Consider the following 26,135-nt stretch of genomic DNA (forward strand, 5'->3'; position numbering starts at 1 on the left):
AGATGTACGAAAGCGTCTGACTCCCACTGATTTCAGTGGGCACCTCGTCGTTTTTGAAAAGCCCACTAGGCACCTCTCTGCAGCTTTAGGTGCCTAAATACCTTTGTAAACCTGGTGCTTCAGCAATACTAGATCTGAGTGAGAGCTTGGCTTTGTTGGTTGAGGGGCTCGCCTGGATGAGATGGAGCTGCAGGCTCACCCCCCGCCCCAGCATCAGCTTATCCTTTTGAGGTGATGATAATTTGTGCTTAGGGGTCTGAAACTATAAGGCCCTCAGCTCTCACTTGAAGTCATTGGGACTCGGGAAGTGAGGGTGCTCAGCACTTTGCAGTCTCAGGCTGTCATCTGAGGCTGGTAAGTGGCTCACCGTACACTTTACTGTGTGTGGGGCTTTTAGAAGAGACCTTAAATAACCAAGCTCCCGTCTGCCTGCTTGGGATGTAACGATCCCAGGTGTTTTTCATAGGGGTTTGCTCCTGCATTCCTGGCTAAAGAGTTCTCCTCCCCCCTGCACTGGTGTTAGAAAATTATCCTGCAGCAGTGATCTAAACCACCACCGTTTACATCAGTGATTCTGCAGGGCCCGCCTTGCTCTATCCCTGCTTGAAGGTGGGTCGCTGCGTGGCAGCAGGCCGCCCACAGCCTCGTCCAGTCTGTGCGGGGTTTGGGGATGCGTATCATGGGATAGGGCTTTGAATGCAAAGGGCTGTGTAAGTATTATGTATTATTATAAATATGCACTATTGTCTGTCTACAAGATCTAGGAAGGAAAGCGACGTATACATGCAAACTCGCATTATCAGTTTACTATTTGATTCGATCCCCTATGATCTAGAGAGAAAGAGGCCTGTATAAATGCAGGGTATTTGATCTGCTCTCCCCCCCCCCCCCCATGTAGTCTGCCTGGCTCCCTACCCCCTATCTGGGCCCTTTGACTGTATTTCTGTAAGGTGATCCTTGCCCGGGTCACTAAACAGACCCCCCGGCCTGGAGCCAGGGAGTGAAAAGCGCAGCCCTGAAGCCTGGTTCATCCAGCCCAGCTGCTCCGGCTCGGGGAGAGCCACTTCCACGCCGAGATTGACTCGGCGAGAGACACCCACATGCAGAGGTGGGGCCGAGCCTGGCGCCGGCCAACCAACCTTGAGCCCGGGGCTCCGCCTCTGTGAATGGGGGGCCGGGCCGCGGGTAGGGTGACCGCAAGTGGCAACAATGTAAAAAAAAAAATCCGTTTCATTCACTCGGAGCTTGCAACTCCCGCGAAAGAGCCGCTGAGCAGCCGCCGCCGCCGAGGGGGCAGGGAACGGGGGCAGTTTCCCTGCACATCCCTGCAACTTTGGGCTGAGGGACGGGGGGGCATCACTGATGAGCGTGAGGCACTCGCAGTAAAACACCGGGGTGGGGGGGAGGAGAGGCCGCCTGCCCCCCAGCCTCTGCCTTTTGCATTTCATTTCGGTGCAAGGTTGGTGCCTTTGGCTTCTGCCTGTTTCAGCCTGGAGTGAAGGCGAGGGCGGGGGAGGATCCTGGCTGCGGGAGGGAAGCTGCACAGTGCTGCGAACCGGGACCGCCCTGAGGAACCTGTTGGAGCCCGGAGCCGAGCCTGTTCCCCGGATCTCATCCCAGTCTGGTTTTACAGGTGTGGGGAAGGCGCCCGAGAAAAGCCACAACTCCCCGGGGAACGGAAGGGAAGAAGGAGCCTTTCCTAGAAGAAGAACTTGGTGAAAAGTTTGGTTTGGGGGTGGGGGAAGAAATGATTCACTCTTGGGAATATTTGTGGCTCTCTTGCTGGGCTGTGGAATTGCCGAGGAAGACGGGGCGGCTCTAAGACCGAAGGACCCCCCCCCCCGCATCGCTATTGCTGAGTGCGAAGTTGCCTGTTTTATGGTTCTTGTCCTCCTCGGAAGAGGTGGGATGTGTCCGTGTGGCGGTGCTCTCGGGGAGAAGAGGACCCACAAACTTTGCCTGCTGACTTTGCTCCCCTTTGGCGAGGGCTGGGCCAGGACTGCTCAGAAAGGGTAAGGGGGGGGTCGCTTGCAACCTGTCGCTTGATTCCGCCGACTGCCGCTGTTCCTGGCTCTCCTTTTCCTTTACATTGGCACCGATTGGATTGAAGATATTTTCATTTTTAAAGCCATGGGATCCCTTCACTTCTCCTGCAGGAAAACCGCCTACAGAGTTTGAGAACCAGGGACTTTGCTGGTGCAGAGAGAATGCACGAGAACAAGGCGAAAGGAGAAAGTTATCGGTGAATTCTCCCCCTCACCCTCACAGGACTTTCATCCACCGCTGGATTATTTAAAACAAAAATCCCCACAGCCCCACCTACACCCACAAAATCAGATCATCCTGAAGACTGGCAATACTTTTGTTTCCAAAAGATCCGATTGCAACAGACTTTGCAACAAGGGGCGACTGCACACAGGAACTGCACATGCTGCCTAGCAATGATTGCAAAAGGGGATCCGCTGCTCTGAATGAATCAGGAGTGTTTAGTTGCATCAAGAGAAAGGGCAGCCAGAGGCTCTGGGAATAAATGAACCGGTTGCATTCTTGGTAAAGCGAAGCCTTGCAGATAAATCGGAAGGTGGGGGGGAGAGAGAGAGAAAAGAAGGAAGAAAGGACGATAAAATACGATGGTGCATTTGGAGGTGGCCGTGCTGCTGGTAGCCCTCGTCGGGGTTTGTGTCTGGACTGATGATACTGGGAAAGTTATCTCGGATCGTTATGCTGTTTATTGGAACAAGAGCAACCCCAGGTAAGGTGGAGAGAAGCCAAATGCATGCGTGCCCCCTCCACACCCGCCCCCCTTTCTATGCAACCCCAGGGCAGCATCAGAGAAAGCCAGCATCCCTGCAGCCCTAGTATAGAGGGAGGTGGGGGCGAGAATCTGGCTCACATCATCATTTTGCTGTTGTACATGTGTTTGTTTGGTGGGTGGTTGTGTTGACTGGGACATGAAGGTCCTTTATTCTCCAGGGATGCACCAAGCCTGCAACAGAGCAGTTCCTGCTGGGAGATAGATCTCTCTCTATGTATGCATGTAGGTGTGTATACACACACACACACACATATTTCCTTCTCCCTCTCTCCTCTAAAAAGCCCAGCGGCAGTGATCAGGACAGAATGCAAACTTAATGATCCATTCAAGCTGAGTCAGGCTGAGGCGAATAAGGTGAAAGGTGCAAATCAGATGGGGCCTGGGTTTTTCTATTTGTTCATGGAGTGGGAGCAGAAAGAGCAGGATTATCATAGGCGCTGGGGAGACTATTTTTATATGAAAGTTGCCACCAACTTTCCAGCTCAGCCGAGGCCTGATTTCCCGAAGAAGTGAGAGAGATGCCTACCTGGAGAGTTGCAAACAGTCTGCATTAATTTATTTGTCTTGTGTGGGTGGGTGGGTGTTATTGCTGACTTGTTGCAAAGCAGAGCATTCCTAAATAATGAATCCTGTCAATTTGCTCATTCAGACTCCTCTGTTGTAAAACTGGGAGTGGCAGAAGGACACATGCATACATGTGTCTATAGAGGTAGATTTGGTCTATCTATTATTTTATTTGGCTTCACTTGCATAGTGATTTGATATCCTCAGGAAATCAGTATGTTTTATTAATAAAAGTATTGGTTGCAAAAAAAGCAATTCTGGGCAATATCCATTTGCAGTGAATAATGGATTTTTTTTATATAATAGACGGCAGCTACCAGTAAGTCTCATATTTAACAGGAAAAAAAACCCCGACCATTATATTTTATTTTGTTTACTGCTGCTAGTTTTAAGGGGCTTTGTGAGAGTTTCACTTTTAAACTTGTAAGTCCTTGTTGAAACAAAACTGATGCAAACCCAATAGATATAGATATTAATTTTATAGCTCTGTTTTTTGGCAGACATGGTGCTGGCACCAAATATCCTTTCACCCAGAAGCCAATTCTGGGAAGTTGTGAGTCTGCTTAGCCAAGGTGAACAAATTATAGCAGTTTTCAGAACCACTGCAGACTGTAAAATCAATTACACGTCACTTAGGAACTCTTCTTGTTGAATTAAACACCCTCCCTCCGATGACAGTTGTTCATCTTTCTCTGATTACTGCCTGCTGGTTCAGGTGTATATTGGACGCAGGTAAATATGGCTCATGCAGGAATCTTTTTTTCAGTTGCCTTTTTAAAGTTTACAAATGGCTGAAGAAGAAGCCTTGTGCCTGGTATAAAGATGAGATCTCTGTGGGCAAGTAATTTTGTTATTACTTGAAGTGCAGGAGGGCTGCAGATTCGTGTGTATTTTTCAACAGTGAGGATTTCCATTTCTCAGGAAGTCAGAACCAAAAAAGGCCACATTGCCTTTAGAGATTCATATAAAGCCCAATAAGATAGCCCTGGCCTGCCCTACGGACCATACCTAGGGGCTCTGCAACCCATGGGTGTGTGTTCTTAGATTTGCCCAGTTTCTGTTGTGAGATATTTAAACTCTTCCATACTCCTTTATAATGAACTTTGGGTAAATTAAAGTTTTCCCTTCCATGCAAGATCCTGAGCTGGTATTATTTCGGGCTCTTGAAAACAGAATAGATCTTCCAGTTTGACTTTAAAAGAAAACTTAACTGTGGGAAATGTATAACGTGGAGCCATGAACATACACTGTGAGAACCCGAAATATATAACAAAAGGCATCATGTACTGCCAATTATTGCCACATGATTATTTAGAATAAACTCCCATGGCTGCTTCAGTGGTGAGACTAGTAAATGGGTTATCTGTGTTCAGAGGCTCATAATGGCTTTTGCGAAATATTATTCAGTCTACCAGTGTCTAATAAATAGACCAGAAAACAGTGATTGCATGTGGTGTGGAAAACTCAGAATTGAGAAACAAGATTTCCCAAATACTGTAAAGGAGGGGGAAAATTTAAAGTTTTTTTTCTTTTTTCATTGCTGTTGAAAAAAATGGTATTTAGTTACTTTAATTTGTCTTTGAATTTAATTCTGTTCTTTCAAAGGTTAATTTAAACAAAACAAAACAAAATTTCAGTTTTGTTGTAATTCTTTAAAGTCTGAATTTTTTTGGGAAAACAAAATAATTTGAGTTTTAAATCAAGATGAAATCATTGGTCCCCCCCCCCTCACGACTCAGGTGACTAAGACCATAAGGAATCTCCCCCTCCCCCCAAAAAACCTGCTTAAATAGACAAATATGTGGACAGTTCTGTCGAAAACCTACTTTTTACAATTAAAAAAAAAAGTTACACTAATCTTACCAAAATCTTCTCTATACGGCACTAAATATAATTATCCCTGAGTTTGTAGGACCAATAACTGTGCTAATTTTATTCACTGGGTGGTTTATATTTGCCCTTTGCTTTAGATCTTGTTTTTTTTTATTTGGGTAAAAAGCATATTTTTCGGCTATCTTCAGAACCTGCAGAGCATTAAATCCGGGCAGGTATGGAAACATGAACCTTAGCTGATCCTTATGTAAAGACCTGTGCCCCCTTGTAATAGTGAAATAGACAAATCGGTAGCGAAATAGACAAAATGTTGCTGCTGACAGGGGGAGACCTTTTGCACTTCCAGGGCTGGAGATATTCTCCCCCACCCCTTGCTGTGGGAAAGCTCCAAGGGGAACCTTTAATAGAGAACTTTTTATTTTCCAGTTCGCTTCCTGACAGTATGAATGGACTCTTCATTCTAGTTGATCTCCAGTGAAATTTTTACATTTTATTAGAGCTCCCAACTGTATTTCAATGAGGATCTCTGACCAAACGAGCATAGCATGATGTATGGAGGCTGGTGAGACAACTTGTGCATGGGTCTGTGATGCAAGTCGGTCTCTCTCACTAGTATGTCCCTTATATAACGTATCTATAGTCACCTATAGACTGTTAGATGCACCCAGGATTAGGAGAATGTTAAGAATCTTCCTACCGGCTTTATTTATCCAGCCATCACATGTTCTCATAAACAGGATCCTAAAATGTACAGTTTCTTCCAGCGTCGTGTCTGCGTTGCTCATACAGTAACCCTAAAGTTCGGGAATCCCATCCTTTTGTGCGTGCATCCCTGTAATGGCTTCTTTATGGGCCGATTTTGTTGCATATGGATTTTATTATCTCTCTCGCATTTTTGTGGGGGGTTGGAAAGGAGAGATTCTCCCCCCCCTTACTAAGTTTTTGGTTACAGCTTCAATTCCTTCCCAGCTTCCACGGCCTTTGCTCTTTTCTTTTGTTCTGTTAAATGCCAAACATGTGCGAGGGCCCTTCCAAGACAGAATGGATGTGGCTTTAACATATGCTATGTGACCGATCAAGGTCGTTGGAACTGGGGGACAATATCGCCAGGTATTTTGGGTCAGTTTCTGTTACTAGGTGCTCAAGGATTGTTACAATAGTACTAAAAGCTGAAATTAGTTGATGATACTTCACTCCCCCTTGATATAAAGATCTCAATAATAACGCTCACCTTCTGTTATAAGGCTCGTGACCTTTACCTCCCAGTTTCATGAAACGCCACTAGAATTGCCCTTTTTGCCACAGCGCGTCTGTCCACGCCCCGGGGTGGGGGTATATAGGAGGGAGTGGGGGTATTTACCACTTAAAATAATGTTTCACAAGGAAAGTGTGTCTGCAAAGAAAAAAATGGGGCCAGGGGGTGGAAAAATAGAAAGGAAAGGAAAAAAGAACAATGAAAAGGGTCAGTGGATTTTAGCGAGATGCATTAGCAGCATGTGGATCCAGTTAAAGGTGCCAAATTTTCCTGATGCGGTTGTGTCCTGCATTGTGGTGCGCCGCATGTGTATGTCTCCATTCTGCGTGACTGGGTGCGGGAAATTTCGGGCAGTTTATTAGATGTAGTAAACACAGACATTTCTGTTGTTTTCTGTTCATTTTTTTTTTTAAAACCAACAGGTGGCGTTTTTATTTATTTACCTCTAGAGAGAGCAGAGGTTTGCGTCAATTTAATTTTTGTCTTTTGTTTTCCGTTTTGATTTATGCTCTTTTCCATCTTGTTTAATAAAGGATAAACGAGAAATAGTGAAAAGGAACAAAACCATAATCCTTAAAACCCGCTCGCCCGGCTTTGCAATACGGGTTTTTCCTTTCGATTTGTACTATAATTTATACTCCATAGAAGCCAATGTTAAATCTTACGGTCCACATGATTTGTCCAGGTTGCACAGTAATTCCACACTCGATAATTGTGACCAAATTAAAAATGAATTGTAAATGGAGACACTGTGGTCTACACATTCTGTACATGTTTTTAATATAGGTAGTCTCTAGATTGAGAGAGACGTATTGATAAGAGTATTGTAACCATGCATCTGGAAAATGGTAGATACGTTTTATTAAATATGTCTCATATTGGGCGGTATTGAAATACCTGTAGGAGAGATTAGATATATCATGTATCTGTATCTATATCTAGCTCTCTTTCTATATATACACCCACTAATATACAACATATATACACACATTTATTTGTGTGTGCGCGCGCGGGTATGTGTGTGTAATATATACACACTAATACTTTTGTATACGCTTAAATGATGGAGGTACCAGTTGTTCTCATGAAGCTGTAAACACCCCAATCAAGCTGCATAAAATGGGCATATGTGTTTCCCATTCATAGTTTTATATCTAAAAATCTACGTCATACTATGTTACATGCATGTTGACTGGAATATCTAAAAGGAGCCACTTTCATATTGGTTCACACGAGTCATTGTATGATTGCATGCAAACCCCAACGTACAAACCATGAATGTTTAACTTCTGGTGATGGAAAAGACCCCGATTTAGCGCTCCAGTCCATTGCTCGGCCAGTGCAGGATTGTTTGCCACAGTATATTTTCTAGAGTGCTGTACTGTAGAGTTTTAAAGGTCCCGAGCGGTGGGGTTTTCTTATGCAGCAGCCGCATAGACATTGCATATATTTTAAATCCATTTGACAGTGTAGTGCAGGGAACCCTTATCTGTAGGGCTTGTGAACCAGTTGGTAGAGTTTGGGTTGAATTACAAACGTAGGGTAGGCAAAGCCGATGGAGCGCGGAGAGTTGAGTTTTGTGTGTGGAGCACGTATGTATCTCATGCCATCACTTAGAGCCAATATTGAAACTTTTCCAAAATCTGGCCTCCAACTAGCTGGATCATGTTACGTCCGTCGATTGGAACTCACATCTGCAAACTCTGGTAGCTGCCCAAGAGGGCTCTCTGATACCGTACGGCCATAAACCCCACCAAACCCGCACTGTCCTGTGCATGATTGAAAATCTCTACAAAGGCAGAGCGAGGACTGTGGATTTAGTATTTGTCTCCATTCCCCACTCTACCTGCAACTATGTAATAGGCAGGTTATAGTAATTCTAGAGTGACAGCTTTCCTGCAGCAAATGCAGGTCCTGTGTACGCAGCCATATATTTATATATTTACGGAAAGAAAGAAATGTGCAGCGTATTAGGTATTTTCTCTCTCTGTTTCCAGTACAGGTACAAACACCGTAAATGTTCTAGCGTTTACCCATGTCCCGTATTTAACTGCCACGTCGTTTCTTTGCCTCGGAAGATTTATGTTTTGACTTTTATTGTGTTAGCACCTCTGGGGTTTCTTCTCTGCTCTCCTGCACTCCCCCCGTTTTGTGGAAGTCAGGCATCGGCAAACTGGACAAATAGTCCCCATCAGTGACACCCTCCGATGGGAAGAGCTTTCCGGGGACTGTCCAGGCACCGATCTCAGCCCTGTCTGGAGTGGGGTCGAGGGGCTCGCAGACGAGTTGGTGAGATGTCAGAGTTCGTCTTGCTGTTTGGATGCAAGTGGGGGGGGTTCCCTTCCAGACAAGGCAGGTTTGAAGGCTGATCTGCATTCCCCTGTCCCTCAGTAGGGACAAATTCCCCCAACCCGCGTATCGTGCACACACTGTTGTCTGTGTTATTTCCTCATAAACGATGGAGTCTCCTACCTGGAAAGCGATAACTAAAGGCATCTGGAAGAGGCACCTCTTTGTACGCCAAGGCGCAGGCTGCTGGCATGGGTCGTGCTTTACCCAGGAGTTCAGTGCACGGCTGCTATGAAGGAGACCAAACACCCCCCCCCCCCCAAACTTAGCTTCCTTTGGCTCTTCTGGTATCGGGATGGTTTTGCTCGTACAGAGCTTAGGTGTCAACGGTTAAACTCTGATGGGCCAAATTAATCACCAGGATCTGCTGACTCAATGGAGTTGCAGCAAAGATGAATCTGGCCCAGTGAAAACACTTTTATTTAAAATATGGGAGCAAGGGGCACACGTCTTTAGTTTTCTGGGGATAGTTTGATGCCAGGTAGAGCTGATGGGGGATTGAACAGGGAGAGTGAATGCATATGTGTATCCTCCCGTGAGCATTCAGTGCCAGGCTTCCAGCTGGCCTTTTCGTCAAGACCTCTGCTTGCCAGCACTTCCCGTGGGACCTTGGAGTTGGCGATGGTCCTTTTGGATCATTTCTTCCATTTCTCCGGCTCACGCCCCACACAGATTTTTCCAAGCGCTGCCCTGGGATTTTTGCACCAAGCTCTCCAAGAAAAGTGTCGAACTCTATGCTCAGATCTCTTTAAAGATCAGCACCAGCCCCCAGTTAATTTCAGAGTCCTTGACAGAGTGCAGATAATTGCCCCCTCGCTCCCTTAATGCCGTGCACTGCAGCAGTGCACTGTCTTATTTTTTGGGGCTGTGTGCGAAAAGGCTTTTTCGGGAATGCTGATTCGAGGAGCAAGAGGCCACCGTCTCAGCTGTCTCGCTCCCCTCTATTCTCCTCTATTAGCTCTTTTTATTTTTCATTTCTTTTATTTTCCTTTTATACAAAGATTGTTTGCAACCCTGCCTCCACCCCCTTTCTCTCTCTTTTCCAGGCCGTTAAGCTCTGTTAGCTGTTCTTCACTCACTAAGGTCTGTAGCAAGCACAGTTAATAAACAGCAGATACAAACAGATCCAATGTCTCTGACAAGATTTTCTCTCTCTACCTGTCTCTCTCTCTTTCTAGGGATTGCAATTACATTCCCCACTGGTTGTACATTTGGTATCCAGATGCTGGCTATGCACAGAATCCTAATAGAAGGCTGGAGCTCAGAGGTTTGAGGTGGAGCGAAACTGTTTGCAGGTTCACTACTCACCTATGCACTCCACGCGTTAAACCCTCTAAGCCGTCCACCTGGTCTTAGCGCAACAGCAAAGCAATAGGGAAAGGAGCCGGAGTGGGAACGGTGAGGGGAAAAAGCCACTTTGAATTGAGACTTGAGGGCTTTATATCTCAGGCACACGTATATTCTACATCAATATACACACACACATATATAATCTATCTATAGGCATGCACACATAAATCTTAGCTATATGCATTGATATATAATATATACACATTTATCTATAGGTGCACACGCATCTCTCTCTCTATAATATACACACCCGTATGTATATATAATGCACACACACACATGCATCTATATGTATCTGTAATGTGTATAACACACACTTATAACTGTCTGTCTATAGGCACACATCATATCTATGTTTCGCTATAGAGGTGATACTTTCCCACACACGTCTATCTGGTTATAGAAATAGTACGTTGTATAAAGCAGCCCTTGGTCTCCGAAGGTGAAAATTTTGGCTCTTTTGCAGTAGGAGTAAAGCAGGTTTTTAGGGACTGCCTCCCGCCAGTAGAATTAAATGTATCTTTTGGCAGGCGATCACATCTGAGCATTGTCACCCTCAGCGCTAAGGAGTGTTTTAACATTTTTGAGCTCCTCACGTCTCACCCCAGAGGCAGCCGCATTCCAAGCCCTGTGTTCCACCAGTCTCATGCCTGTGGCTTCTTAAAAAACAACCAACCAAACCCACCTCCCAACCCACCCCCGCAACCTTTTGTGCCTTCTTGGGTGAGGGGATGAGAGGCGCTCCTGGAAATGTCAAATACTAATATAATGGCAGCGTCGCGTAGCTGATCCTGCACATTCAAGCCCCTTGCTGCTTGGGCGCTGTCTGGCACTGTGCAGACGCAGCTAGGGAGTTAAGGTCCAAATGTATCAACATGGGGAGAGAGAAAGCAGAATTATCCCGCAGCCTGTGACACCAGCGTATTTAATAGATGAATTTGTGGAGCGTCTCTAAAATCAGTGACCTTCTCTGAGCAGGTGTTGGGATTTACTATGGGGTGGGGTGGAGAACTCTGAACTCTTCAGCTGCGTGTTTGCTGGCGGAGCGCAGTTTGGAAAGGCCAGTCCGGAAAGGTCTGCTCCCAAAGGCTGCACCTCCTCTTAAAATCTCCCGCCGTGGCACTCCCACCGGGGCAGCGCGAGTAACTGCAGGAGTGTTAGTGCAGACGGGGCAGGGGTGACCCGGCCGTTGTAATGCTCTAGGCTGTGGGTGCAGCGGGTGGGAAATCTTAAGGAAAAAGCCTAGCATGGGCAAGACCCATGAAAGAAAGAAGGAAGAGAGGAAAGAAAGAAAGAGGAATTGTTACAGTAATGGATACACTGCCCCTGGCCTGCTTCCCTTGCTCTGAGTCATCCCAGCGCCATCCAGACAGTTAATCAGCATTTATTAGTAGGTGTTAAAAGTGGCTTCGTTTATTTATTTATTTCTCCCCTTTGGTTGTTGATGCTGTCGCTGCCAGGCTGCTAAACAGCTTCCCATTGTTCGAGAGCTAATTAGCTCTTAATGAACCTCCTTGCTCGAAAGCCAGAGCCGAATGGAGGGGTGTGCGATGGTGGGTTGTTTTTTTCCAGGCGCGTGAATTGAGGGCAAACTGTGTGTCTTGAAAAAAAGCATGGCAGGCCGTGAGTGACGGCAGCGAAGGGATCAATAGAGGGATGCCAGGGGAGGGTTGGGGGGCTCGGTCGGACTCCCTGTTGAAAGTCAAAGAGGGGCGTGCATCACCCTCCAGGATCACGCCCTTCATCATTAAGAGGTAGGGGTTTAATTTTGCACTGATCCAGGACTGAAAAGCTCCGCATTCCAGACTAGTGATGGTTAAAATAGCCGTGGGGCTCACGCTGTATGTTCTGTGCTCCTGGTGCTTCAGAGCCTGTTCTCAGAGGGTAACAAGGGGAACAACTTGGCGATAAGTCACATCCTGGGCCTTGACCTAGGTAATTTTTTTTGTTTTAACTTCTCAGCTCCAGAGTGGGTTTCAGAAAACGTGTGCAGGAATCATGGGGTGAGATTGGCCTGGGTGACGCGGGAGGTCAGACTAGATGTTGCTCACAATCCCTTCTGGCCTTAAGACTCTAGGACAGACTGGATCTGCAAGGAGGAAAAGAACATTTTCAGTGATCGTCATTTGTATAGATCACTGTCGAGGGTGATCATTTAAAAATGATCCATTGTCATTCATATGTGCAGCCGCCCAGGACGATCTGAGCAGATTGTACAACGCCTGACACAGCCGGGGCCTGGTCCAGGACCAGGGCTCCTTGGCACTACAGTGATATAAATAATAGCACACGTCAGGGCAAATCCTCCCGCCGTCCGTCGGTCGAAGTCAACTCGACCCAACCCTGCTTTGGTTGAGGTCGCCGAGCCGAGCCGTCCTGGCATGAGAAGATCAAGCAAGGGCCGTGGCTGGAGCAAAGCTCCGTTGATAGGGAAGTAGAATCAGTCGCTGTGGGTCCTGAGGAGCAGGGTTAGGGGACAATTTTTCTATAGGGTGGAGGGGGAGGGATAGCTCAGTGGTTTGAGCATTGGCCTGCTAAACCCAGGGTTGAGTTCAATCCTTGAGGGGGCCATTTGGGGATTGGTCCCGCTTTGAGCAGGGGGTTGGACTAGATGATCTCTTCAGGTCCCTTCCAACCCTAATGATCTATGATTGTATGGTTGTGTGTGAAAGAAAGGCTTTGCTGTTAGCCGGTTCCGCAGCACATGGCGAGAACGCACGTTCTCTGTGTGTGTAATATTTAGCTTGGGTATTTGAACCAGTTTCTGAGCTGTTTCACTCTTGTTAACAAAGGGAAGAGGGCAAGAACAGAACAAGGTTTTTACTGTTTGCCGTGTTCCTTTCACCCCAGAACTAGGCACGCGGAGCTGGATCGAGCCACCGGAGCTCCCTACTGGTGTGAATGGGTATGGCCCGCTGTCTTTTAAAAAAAGCAGCCAAGGGGGGGCCTGATCCCACAGCCAGGGAACGCAGGTGTTGTCCCATTGACTTGGATGGGAGGTGGATGGGGGCCTTTGTTTTCAATGATGCGACTTGTGCCAGCAAAGGAGGCAGGATCGGGGCCAGGGTGGTATATTTCTGCCAGTGACTGTACCGAGTTCCCCAAGTCCGAAGCATGCTGCCCTCTGCTGTGCCCAGGGGTCTCCCCATGCTGCTTCAGGAAAAGGGCTGGCACTCACGGGCAAGAGATGGCTAGCGCGCAGGGGTGCTGCTTACTACCCATAAAATCAAGTGTCTGGCCAGAGTGGCGGAAGGAACGGAGTGAGTCCCCTTCTCTCTGCTCACTGGGTGTGGAAGGGCAAACCTCGGGTACGTTCACACCGCGCCCCTGTTCGGACTGGCTCCTCTCTCCCCAGCTGGTTCTGGTGGCGGGGGTTTGGGAGCAGGCACCCTGTCGCGGCTCACGCAGCTCCCCTCTGTGAGTCAGCTGGCGAGGTGGACAGGGCTGAAGCTTGGCAGACCCGATGAGAAGAAGGGTCCTCTCCAAAGCGAGTTCGGAATCCACCCCCCTTCCCCACCCACCTCCTGGTCTGATTGAAGCCGCGCTTTGTGTCCTGCTGCGCCCTGGTCTGGGGGCGGGGGCGGGTAGGAGGCGCCGAAACTTCAGACGTGGGGCGGAAGGAGTCCGAGCAACAACAATGGAAAAATAAAGGACGGAAATTGACTTGCTAGAATAATAACTAAGATGGGGAACAACTTTTTATTCTCCCGCACGGCGTGGGTAGCTCCCGGTGCTGCGGTCGGGGGGTGCGGAGGGTGCGCCTTGCCTCTCCTGGACCGGACCCTACTCTCAGTCAGCCCCGTGTAAATCAGGAGTGACCCTGTTTACAGCGATGGAATTACACCAGCGGCAGCGAGACCAGATTTAGGCCCTAACCTGGGGTCGATGGGAATCTCAGGGGCTTCTTTGTAGCCCCATTTCCCCGACTTGTATGGCACGAGCCGTGGAAGGGCCACACCTTTAAATCGGCAAAGCTCTGCTGAAGTCAGCGGAACCAGGCCCGTTTACGCCAGTGCAGGATCTGGCTTTAGGCTGGACGGAGCACTGGAGTGATGGGACAGCCCTGACCTGCCCCCCCCCAGGCCCTTGGGTGGGACATGGACTGGGGGAGCATTTCCCACCGCTCATGCTTGCCTGGTGATGGGCAGCCTCGTGGAGATGGGTGGAGGCCAGGGGAGGTAACAGAGAGTCCTGCTGCGTGTGGATCTGACAGATTCTGCAGCAGGGAAGGGTGTGCGGGGGCGGGCGGGGGGAGCCTGGTGTGCGTTTGATCTTTCCCCAGTTCGCATGTTAATGACTGCACCCCTGGGAGATGGGGTGGGGTGGGGGCAGGGGAAGGCAGAGCTGCTGAGTTGGACAGGCCTTTCGGACCCTATAACAGGGCCCTTGGGCAGCAAGGAGGATCCCCAGTTCCCTGGGTTTACCTGGTGCTGTCCAAAAGTCCCCCTGAAGGTTCGGCGCACCCAGCTCCAGTGCTGTTGGCTGTGAGTGGCTATCGATGCCGGGAAGCAGGGCCCTCGGCATCGCCGGCTGTATTGATCCTGGAGAGCGATTTGACATCTCACGGCCTCCAGTGAAGCCAAATCCACATCGGGGCCAGCAAGATCTGAGCTTTCCTTTCCCAGCTCGGCTCATGTTTCCCATGTTGGTTGTTAATCAAGGGGGGGGGGTGCAGCGGGAGAATGGAAATTAAGACTTTTTATTCCCCACCCCACCCAGATTGGCGTTCCAGCACCATGCATCTCCCCGACATGCCAGATGAGACAGGGCGTGGTGCCACTTACGGGCAGGTTTGGGGGCAAGATGCTGATCCCCGTCCTCCCCTGCCCTGTGCTGCTCTTTCAGGGACAGTGTTAGCAAAGTCCCCCCCAAACTTGGGTCACTGAAAATCCCCCGCTCCTCCAAGCAGGTGCCGTTCCCCAGCGTCAGGCAGCCTTGGTCTCTTTCAGTGCGTTTACTCCACCCGATGTGCCGATTTTTTTCTACTCCTCTAAATTCTTTTTCCCCCTGGCCCAGCTCTGCGCTCGGGTGCGATACGGCAGTGACTCGGAGGAGTTCGGGATTGAAGGGCAACGTTCCAGCCGCTCCAAAAAGCCCTTCAGAACGGCCCAGGCTTCCCTTCCACTCAATATTCCGCCTGGCTTACGCTATGAAATTGACAACATGCTGTACCCACCGGAGCCCATATATAAATACGCAGGTTATCTCCGCCAATGCTGCAGTAGCGTTCCTGTAAGCTGTAGCCTTTAGGACCATTCTTCACGACTCCAGGACTTTTTATTTGAGGAAGAGAGGGTTCTTTTCAGTCCTTGGTTAACAACCTCCCAAACTCCCTCTCCCCCAAGGATGAAACCTTTTTATTTCTGATTTTTTTACAAAACAAAAATCCCTGTCTTTGAATTTTATAATTTTATTTTCTAGGGGGTCCGAAATCAGCTGCTTCTGTCATTGCAGGATCTCTACCAAAGGCCTATAAATGGCAAGGCCGATTTGTAACAATCAGAGATGGAAAAGACCTTTTAGATTGTTTGGGCGGTTCTCCTTTCCGATGCATCAGAATTGTCTCCTAAGTGTGTTTTATTAGAGCATTGTCCAGTCTCATTTCAGAGAGAATATTTGCTGTTTCCCCACAAATTTGAAACCAAATGTTGTAGGATTTTTGCACAAGGGGAAAAAATATTTGTATCATCTTATTTGCTCTTTAACATTCTGTGAGGAGCAAAACAGACCCCCGTAAAAACCTCCCCATGTGCTAGGAAATAGACAAAGTGTTTGGACAGTGAATCCAAATATTTCTGATCAATCGGTCCGGAAAATTTGACTGCCGAGTGAGATTTCTTACTGTGCTTTCTAGTGGGTTTTTATTTAGGCTGGATTGGGATATTTTTTTAAAGCCCTATTTATGTTTGCAGTGAAATAAAATCCACCAAGCCTGACCCTGTAGAGAACTTGGAAAACCCCAATTCTTCCTCTTTTCAATCCCGTTTCTGCTGAGAAAAGCCGCCAGCCCTCGTGCCCCACACCAAATCCAACCGCAGTGGAATTATTTCCGTGGTTGAGATTTCTGCAAAGGAACGCGTGTATGTGTTGCAGGAGGTGGTTGGCGGTGGGGGGGTGTAGAATGGCGTCTCCTGATCTGTGGGAGGTGCGGACGTGGAGGATTCATGGGGGGAATATGCAGGGCTTTTCAGGATCTACATTCCATCTCGCTGATCTGCCTGTGAAATTCCTAGCGGGATGGGTTGGGTGTGGAACAGGCAGACACATAAAGGTCTTTGAGCCATAGACCGAGGTGACTAGTGCATCGTAATACACTTATCAAACCATAGTACGAAGCACGGAGAGAACACAGAGCGGCCGAGGAGATGCGGGAGTCACGATAGATTCCCCGGCGCGGGAGTTGCGGCACATTGAGCTGGGAGAGTAGGTATTTCATGACACGAGGGAACATAGATTTCCTCCATACGGACAACCCCCCCCCGTCCCCCAGCTCTGCCGAGAGCTCTCCAGAACCCTGCCCGAGCATAGAAGGCAGGAGTCCTGCGTACTTTTAGCTCCTTTCCCCCAGATGCGTTTATCTTTGTAAAAGAAACTCTCCCGTGCGTGATTTTTAAATGAAGTGGCCAAATAGATTCCATTGATTCATTCTGCCCTGCCAACCTGGGGTAGGGAGGTTGGTAAAGAACCCAATTGTGCTGTGTATAGACTGTGGCCATTCCCCCATCTGTCTGCTCACCCTGCTTAGATCGGTGAGTTTTGGGGCTTAGGAAACATCCAGTGCTGGGCAGTTTAATGGGGGGTTTAGCTTTGTGACCTTGAGATTGTGGGGGGAGAAGGACGGGACTGAATCAGGGGGTCCCACCAAGCCTGCAGTAGCCTTAGGTACCAGTGAGGTGTCTCTCCCCGTGAGCCTCACAGCTGGGGTTGGCGTGGAGATGCCTAAGCTATTCAACTAAGCCAGCTGCCAAAAAACCAAGAGATATCAGGAGCAGGGAAAGCTCTTTCCCAGCCAGCTCGATAATCCCAATTATTATCTGATTTCTAGATCAGGATTCTTATTAAACCTGGCACTGTTGGATTTGCTGTTCCGGCCGCCTGCCTCAGCAAAGGGCTCGGAAGGGATTTATCTCCCACGGATTCAGGAAGGAAATTGAGTGGAAAAAAACCCTGGGCAGCGCCCCACAGGAATGCTTGGTATTTTGGAGTAAGCAGAGAAAAAGCTGCCGGGGGGGGGGTTAAGGTGGGGGCGTTACGAGGGGTGTTTGAATTTGGGGCTGATGGCTTCCCTCTTTTGAAGTGCAATTGACGCTGATCTGGTGATGGTATGGGAGGAAAAAGCTTTAAAATGTGCACATCTGTGTGTGTGCGTGTGCACATCTGTGTGTGTGCGTGTGTGTGCGCATACAACCACATGACTACGGCCTGACTCTCGGCTGCCCTGCATCTTCTTGCAGTTATTTACACTAGTGCAAAAGGGGTGAGACAGGATCAGGCCCTGTGTGCGCACACATATCTCTGGTAATATATGTACATGTGTGTATTACTGTATGTGCCTGTCTGCGTATAGAAAGGTTTGTGTGCCTGCAATACACCTATTGCAATAAGTGTATAGATACTTATAGCTATATAATCAGGGACAGTTTTATTTCAAATAATTTTAAGTTTGTAAATTGAAAGAAATTTTTAAAAACTTACTAAAAAGTGGCCTTAAGCAGAGCGCTGTGTAGCTCGAAAGCTTGTCTCTTCCACCAGAAGGAGATAGTGCAACAAGAAGATCTTACCGCCCCTCACATTCTCTCTAAAAAGTTTTTCTCCCTCACTGATGAAATTATCAAATAAACCTATAGTCTGTCTGTCTGTGGCTTTCTTGCTTTCTCTCTCTCTCCCCATTGAGAACACCCCTAAACATTTTTATTTAAACAGAGTTTTCAACCGCTGTTTCCCCCGCCTTACATTATGATTTGTTTTTCAAACACGTGCATCGGACCTGTCCCCTCTGCTCATTAGCATAAGAGATTCATTTCATGACTGGTCGCAGGACCTCAGTTTTGCAGGGCGATGTGTTTTTACAAATCTGCGCCATTTATTTTGCCTCACAAGGGCCCTGGGTCCCATCCTTTGACTCACCTCTAATTCTCCATCTGCGAGTTTTCTCTACGTGGTTCATTTGCGGTGCTGCCTTACAGACCCAAGGGGCTGAGTCCAAGCGACTGGACCACAGAGGGGACGGGTAACACTGCTGAGGGAAATGGTACAAATTGGAGAAGTTTTCCCTCTGAAGTTACTACTTGAAAATAAATCTAAATCTCCCTTCCCTGCGCCACTGAAAAACCAAGGACCTGATCCTCAGCTGGTGTGAATTGGCGTAGCTCCATAGACTTCAGTGCAGCTACACCGATCTGTTCCTTCTGGGGATTCGGCCTGTTGGCTTCAGTGGAGTGACGCTGATTTACATCTGCTGGGGATCTAACCCTAAAACACCTTCTTGTTCCGGCAGCTGTGATTGCGAAATGCAGTCGAGAACGTTGTGCATTCGCCCGTAATAATGAGGCTGGCGATTCACGGCCAGATCAGAAACCAACTAGAGCAAAGCGCCCCAAAATCCTGAACCGATCCGGGCGCGGGGTGAGTGTAATTACATGATTAGCAGCATGGCAGCAAATGCAGGCTAAGCTTCTTAGCCTGACTCATTTACAGCGCTGGCCGGCTCGCAATCGGCACCGCGAGCTGGGGCGAGCCGGGCTGCTGGTGCCGCTCAGTGCAGAGTTTTGCTAGATCCTAGGCTGGGGTATTGAATCCAGTGGGTGCAGGACCCAGGCCTGCGTTGGGTTAAATGTCGAGTCTGTTTCTCCCACGTATTGTTAGTCTCTGAGTGTGCAAAGTCTGAACCACACACTTGGGTTTGGCCGTCCGGTCCCAGGTGAGCGCTCAGGTCGGAACTGTGCCTCTGCTCCTCAACCAACTTGAGAAAATTGGGGGTGGGGGGTGGAATCCCTTGTACCTCATGTGGCGGGTTGGGTTCGGAGAGGGGGTATTGCATCCCCTTCCCTATCTGAGAATCTGAGCGTGGGCGGCGCAGCAGTGGGAGCTGGGGGCAGGCGGCACCTCTCCGGATTGTGCCCCAAAGCGAAGGAGGATTTCAAACCGGCTGCCGAAAGTCAGGGCCCGTAAATCCCCAGGTTAGGCACCCGACTCAAAGTGGCCTGGTTTGGGTTTTTTTCCCAGAGGTGCTGGGCTCCTGCTGACCCCATCAAAGCCAGTGTGAGCAAGAGGGGCTCAGCACCCCTGGGACGACCCCGGTGCTTTTCCTTCAGTGCCCAAGGAGCTGAGCTTTAGGGATGGCAAAGTTCGGCCTAGGGTTTCTGCGGTTGATGGAAATGGCCTTTGCCCCCGAGCCCCTGGCTCTGGATGCTCCAGAAAGTGGACTCTGTCTCATGAAAGAAACGTCTGTGTTCCCTGCCCTGCGCTGCTCCGTCACCACGGGCTCTCTCCTTCCGGCTTTCTCAGCAGCTGCGTTTCCATTTCCCTTCCTTTTTTAATCCTGTTTTATTCTTTCTCCTCTTCTCTCCCCTTGGTTGATTTTCATCTTCCAGTGTTTCCTTTCCTCTCCACCCCCATTCCAGGCTCCCCCCATCACCCCACTCCCTATCCCACAGTCTTCCCTCCATATGTACCCCTTGATCCTCTCTGCCTTCTGTTCCTAGCCCCATCCTTGGGTCTGTCCTTCATCCATCCTCCTTTGGTCCTCTTGGGATGGGGGCTAGATCCCAGCCGCCCTCTGGATAGGGGCAAGGAGAGTGTTTCGGAGGGTGAGCAGGTGCCAGGATGAACTAGCCGGTCTCACCTGTCAAACGGAAGTGAGTTGACAGCCAGAGCTGGGTGCTGGCCCCTGCACTCACAGCCTAGATATGATGCGAAATATCCCTCTGCTCTGCATTGTCTGGGGCCTTGGACAGGGGATGAATTCTTAGGAGTGGGTATTTTTTTGGGTATTTTATTAAAATAAATGACTGTTATTCCCAGTCTGTTGTCTCGACGGCAACCTCACGCGTTGGGGAACGGAGGCCATCTTGAAAATCCCCAAACTTACCCCTTCCATTCCAGGTTTCCTCGAATTTAGAGGGTGCCCCAACTTACAGCTAAATGGAGTGTCTCCCCCGCCCCGCACCAAAAAAATAATTTTCTTTCCTGGCGCTCTCCTCTGCAGTGTCTGAGTGCATTGATCACTATATTTCTCTCCCCAGGAGAGGTTCCTGGGTTTGTCCATCTATTCCCTCCCACTCTCTAGATCCTTGATACAGAGGGAGTTGTGAAAACATTACACCTCTCCTGTGCCTGGACCCTTCCTTGTACGCCCTCTCTTCCTGTGTCGTTCCTGGTGCGGTGAAGCACGAGGGATCTGGAATGAAGCTGTCGCCCAGTTGTGCTGCATCTCAGATGTTGGCATTTGGAAGCAGATGATTTAAGCGCTTCCGTTCAGACACCTGTTCTCCCAGTTTGTGGCTTGTCCTCTCCTGGGACATCGTCTGTAAATACCTGAGCCCCCTTGGGCTGAGCAGCGCTGTTCCGGCGCAGAGTAACGCAAAGGCCCCATGGGCACTGGACCCCCGGAACTCCCCTTAAATACTGTGCCAGCTAAAACGGTTTCTCAGGCCAGCCCCAGTTTGGACCTGGAATTTGCTTTCGGCTGTTGGGCCTGAAAGCGTCTGAACCAGAACGCCAGGTCCAAACAGCCCTCTGCCTGGGATCACAAACGAAATCCGGCTCTGTTATTCCTGGTGCTGGTGCTGGACGTAGGCGTGTGACATTCGGACCCTTAGAAACCCTGGGGCCTGGTTCTCTACCTGCCTTGTAGGAGCAGTCAGGTACCTTGCCTGCCCGACCCAACCGTAGCATCTCTTGGCTCTGCTCTTACTGCGCTAGGGACAGTTTGGCAGGAACCCTGGTTAAACCCAGTCGAAACCTGTCTCGGTGTCCTGGCTCCGGGATGAGCCGCGAACTCTCGAGCGGAGACGAACCCTACAAGTTTAGTGGGTATTGCGGGATGGCGGTTGGGGTGGGCATAGAGGGCAGGTCTGTTTCCATAGCACGGGAATGTGGTATGGGGGGGCATGTTCCTAGGGGAAGTCGGGCTATACGGGGTTGGATTTTGCGTGTACTCCCGCGCTTCTTTTTTATAAACCAGTTACTGACGACGCAGCACGCTTTGGAATTCGCATTCCCTTTTTGCATTTCTTTTATAATGACCATTTCTACCCACGCCAACTGGGCTCTGTTCCCCCTTTTCTGCTGTCCCTGTTGGGTGGTAGGTTCTCATGGGCTGCGGTTCTGAGCTTCCGCCTGGTCTGATTCTCTTTACGCCCCATGAGCACCGTGCCCAGCCCCGTCTAGAACCTTCATTTCTGTTTTCACTCCAGGCCTTCGCTGATTTGCACAGATTTCCTGTGAACCACGAACTTCAGGGAAAGCCGCCCACTGGGACAGATTCTCCGCTGGCAGAGGTCACAACAGACCTGCATCAGTTGACACCAGCTGAGGATCTCGGCCCTGTGTCTGTGCCATAGAGAATTTTTTTTAAGTTGATTAAAAATCATCATCATCTCTTTTAACCAAACCAGAAAGTGAGACTTTCAGGCAAGGAGAAAAGATGCTCGCCTGGTTAATAAAGACACAGGGCTGCGAGATTAGGTCTCCAGGGTCCTATTCCCAGCTCAGGGCATGAGCTCAGGCAAGTCACTTCTACTCCGTGTCCCCACCGTGAGAGTGAGGATTCCTCGCAGGAGGCTAAATCAATTAATTAACGTTTGCAAAGTGCGTGGCGAGCTGGAGCGGGGTGTTGCTATCCAAGTGCAGAGCGCTGCGTCAGCTGCAGAGAGTTGGTCCTTCCTGAGCAGTGTAGGTGTCTTCTTCCGTATCACGTCCTCCCACAGTTTAGACGCTGGCCAGACCTAGATTCTGTCGTCAGCACTTGGGATTCAAGATGGAGCCAGGGGGGCTGCGGTGGTTCTCTCCACAAAGCTCCAGCTGCAAGCACTGGGCTCATAGTCCCACCGGCAGCTCCAGGAATTCCACCCATCCCAGCCGGAGGGAGAAGGCTGGCTGGTGAAAATTGCTGACAGGTTTTTAAAAATACACTCTGTAAACAGCATGCTCCCCTCCCCGCCACTGTGATCCCTGCAGCCTCAGGTTCCCATGCGCACTGGAAAACTGCGGAGCCAGTTACAACACAGGGCATCGTCCGGCGCGGTTAGAACGTTGGTCAGCGTAGCTGGAACCTAACCATGTTTTACTCACTTTCCCATGCTGCTGCCTGGGACAGATCCTGCGGTTAGAGCCTCTGTAAGCTTCACGGCCGAGTGCGTTTTAACAATGGCAGGGCTCAGCTCTGTTAGAACTCCCCAACCCGGCCGACATTCTTGCTTTTATGGTGTAAACGGGACCTGCTTGGATCCTGGAGGGAAGAATCTGGGCTGTCCGGTTAGTGGCCAAAGGGAAAGGAGGGCACAGTTACTAAAGTCCAGCCTCGGGGGTGCAGGGGAGAGGCGTCCATCTGATTTTTTTTTTAAACCTTTTAATATTTGTTTCACCTTATAAATCATCCCACCCAGCCAGCTTGCAGAGACGGGATTTATGGGCCCAGGTGTAGCTGCAAGGAGATGAACTCGGTTGCTGGCGACCAAACTGTTTTAATGTTTTTATAATGATGGCATTGCAGGAGCGATTTCGTTTAAGCGAGAGGTCTCTCCTGGCCATAAATCCTCACCCAGACAGGCTGGGAGGCACTGCCAGCTGCCCGGGGAACGTGTGAAAGGAATAGGAATCGGACTCACGGGGAGGGATGGGCCCCGGCAGGACGGAGTGAAATCCACCAGGCCGTATGGTTTTGCACTTAGCCTTTGTTTCCGCGCTGGAACCAGTTACGAAACTGACACCCGGACACAGCATGAGGCCATCGGGTCTTGTCCAAAGCCGGCTTCCTACCTTCCTCTGGATTCTGGGCCATCTCCCCAGTTGGTGTCAATCAGGATAGCTGCAACGGGGCCTGCACCAATCGACAGCACGGGGGCATCTGGCCATAGATTTGAAGTGGGCCGAAAACAGAGCCAATTTTCTGACTCCTGTATCCTCTGTTTTAGGGGTTTGGATCAAACAGGACCTGGATGAGAACCGGCACTGGTGGGTTATTTTTGGCTTGGCACCCTGACTGCTGTAGATTTGCAAAATCTCAGACTTCCCTCTGACTTAGTCCCGCTCCTAAGTGCCTCCCAATTTATCCCCATAACCGTGACGCTGGGAACCGGATTCTCACCTGGTGTGAGTCAGTGTAGCTATGTTGAAGGACACGGCGCTGCACTGGTTTGTACCAGCCGAGCGTACTGCCCCGCGAGCTGTGACACGGATCCAGGGGGAAACAGACATAAACGTCCCTTTTAATTGTGTTTTTCGCTCTTCCCTCAGCCTTGTCCGCTAGCTGGAAAATGGCAAATTTAGGGGGAACCTGTCTGTGCTGATTGGGGTTATGAAGAAAGGGATGACAGACGCTCTGATCCCATGCTGATTATGACGCATCAATGCCTAGACAGATAGGATTTCCTAATGGCTTCAACTTCCCCAACAAAGAATTTAGCTGGTGTAGATCGGCATTGCTCTGTTGTCCGTACTGGGCGTGACACCAGTTCACACCAGCTGAGGATCTGGCCTATTAGTGGGGTGGAAGTGTCAATGTGATTGGCTCTGTCAAATGGTACCAGGAATCCAAATGGGATGATGATTATATTTATTAACCCGGGACTGAGGCCGTTGAGAGCTCTGCATACCACTAAAGAACCAGCCATGCATAGGAGATGGAACGAGGGATGCGGGGAGGGGCTGCCGCACCCCCTGGCTTGAAGTGGTTTCCATCATACACAGGGTTTACAGTTTGGTTCAATGGCTCTCAGCCCCCCGCACTGTACAAATTGTTCCAGCCCCCCTGCAGCCGCGACGATGACTTGAACTGGGCCAGCTTCGCAGGTGGTGTAAATCAGCAGCACTGGAAATATCCTGGGGAGGGTGGATGGATGGCCAGAGGCTCGTTTGCGGGCGTGGTTGAAAAACGGGGAGCGAATGACTAGGATCTTGCTTAGAGGGCTGGGGCCCAAGGAGGGTGAGTCTCACACCAAATAAACCAAACCAGAAAGGGGCAAAATTCCTGTGAGGCAGAGAAAGGCTCAGTGGGATTTTCCCTGTGCAAAAAGTGGCTGCTACACCAGCACAAATGAACCAAGTAATTGGCGAAATTGTAACATTTCGTGCTCATTAGACAGTCGGAAGCAGCTGATGGTAAAGCAGGCCCTGTCCTAAGTGGGCAGAGGCTGGGGAGAAAAGCAGGGGGAAGGGCTCCCCCTTCCTGCACCCTGGGAATGGACTGGGTGGGAGCTGGTGGACTGGAAAATTGCATACCTGTGGCGGCGAATACAAAGCCACTGCAACTCCATCTGCTGGGTTGGGGGGTGAAAGTCCTGGGGTGATTTTAAATGCATGGCAATATGCAAATTGCACTTACCCCCGAGCCAAAGGGAAGGGTCCCAAAGCACCACACAAAGCTGTGCAGAGAGGATTCCTGCAGCCACCTCTGGGGTGGAGAGTGGCAGTTAGGCAGACAGCTGTGATGCACAGGAGGGAGTGGGATTGGGGAGCCCCTTGTTAAAATCCTACCACCAACTCCTAGGCGTGTGGGAGCGGATAGTGATTCCCTTCTTGCTTTCCAGTACACAGAGAAGGGTTGGTTATTTGCCCTCCCTTCTCGGGAGACTGTTGAAATCCTGCTGCTGGACGTGACCAATCCCTTGTTAACAAATTTTTTTTTTCTGAAGCGGGTGGAATGGGCCAGATTGCACGAAGTGTCAGGTACTTTGAAATAAATTCCTGAGGGGAGGATCACCTCCCCGTGGGCTCTGTAAACCTTCCCTTCCTCCGCAAGCCAGGCACACTGAGAACCACATGTCAAGAACTCAGAATTCTTCTCGCCCAGCAAGTCACTGGGACAGAAGTTTCTTTGCTCAGTGATGGTGCTTCCTCTCCTGGGTTGCGGTTCGGGGAAAGTGCTTTCTGACTGGGAAACAGGTGACTAGAGCCCTCCCTCCATTCGCACCTAGGGCTTCATCACAGGCTAAAGGGGGTTCATTTTTGTAGGCGCCCCTTGTAATATCGACAGCACCTCCCCTGCTGCCCAGCCGTTCGGAAGGAGGGAGTTTTGGCTCGCAGGTGCCGAGGAAGGCACCCTGGGGATCTATAAGGCCTCAGCTTGCCAGTTTTTAAGACTGGAGCTGAATTTGCTGGAGGAGGTTGCTGGGAGAACATCTCTGAAGCGGGGTCCAGTCTGGGAGCTTAAAAAAATCCTGATGAGCCGAACCATGAGAGCGGCTCAGTCAGTCGATTGATTTGCTAAGTGCGTAGCGCCGTTAGCCCAACCGTGCTACCGGGTGTGTGTGAGAGTGTGTTGAGGTGCGGGGGGAGGTGTTTTTTTGTTTTGTTTTTAAGCATCCCGACAGTGCAGCAGCTGCGGAGTTCAAGTGTGAGGAATCAGATCTGAGGGCTGAAGGGGAGGTGCAGGGCGCAGAGCAGAGGATTTCAAAGTCAGTGGCTGAGGGGCCCCGGCTGTCACTGAGCGCTCTCTCCATAAAGCCGCTGGATTAAAACTTGAAACGGCGATTCTCAGCCACCGGCTTTGAACTCCTCCAACCCAGGCGTGTGTTGCTGCTAGTCTCCGAGAGGGGTGTCAAGGGGACGCGTGAGATCTCAGTAGCCCCTCTTGGTCCCATCTGATTCCTGCCTTACAAAAAGAAACGGCCTGATTTCCAGAGGGTGCCGAGGCCTGTAGTCTGCACTCCGGCTGCTGTGTAGCCTGGGGGATGTGGCCCGAAAGGCAGAGGAGGGAGCTACAGGTCTGGGGGGCGAAGCTGAGAGAGACTGTCCCTGTCCTGTTCA

The 26,135-nt window shown here is 49.7% G+C and overlaps 1 protein-coding gene across 4 annotated transcripts in view; it reads left to right on the forward strand.

The window, feature by feature from the left end:
- Nucleotides 1–515: 515 nt before the first annotated feature.
- The window catches only part of EFNA2 (ephrin A2), a 139,002-nt gene continuing 113,382 nt past the window's right edge, over nucleotides 516–26,135 (forward strand). The window contains exons 1-2 of one of the 4 annotated variants that reach the window (XM_039516004.1): nucleotides 516–710; nucleotides 1,634–2,752. In XM_039516004.1, the coding sequence (XP_039371938.1) occupies nucleotides 2,631–2,752 (122 nt within the window). In that variant the 5' untranslated portion in view covers nucleotides 516–710; nucleotides 1,634–2,630. Of the gene's footprint in view, nucleotides 711–1,149; nucleotides 2,753–26,135 lie in introns of those variants that run through there. The other 3 variants (XM_039516006.1, XM_039516005.1, XM_039516003.1) reach the window with 3 other exon arrangements.

The sequence above is a fragment of the Mauremys reevesii genome, linkage group 26 (genome assembly GCF_016161935.1).
Source record: "Mauremys reevesii isolate NIE-2019 linkage group 26, ASM1616193v1, whole genome shotgun sequence".
Classification (NCBI taxonomy): domain Eukaryota; kingdom Metazoa; phylum Chordata; order Testudines; family Geoemydidae; genus Mauremys; species Mauremys reevesii.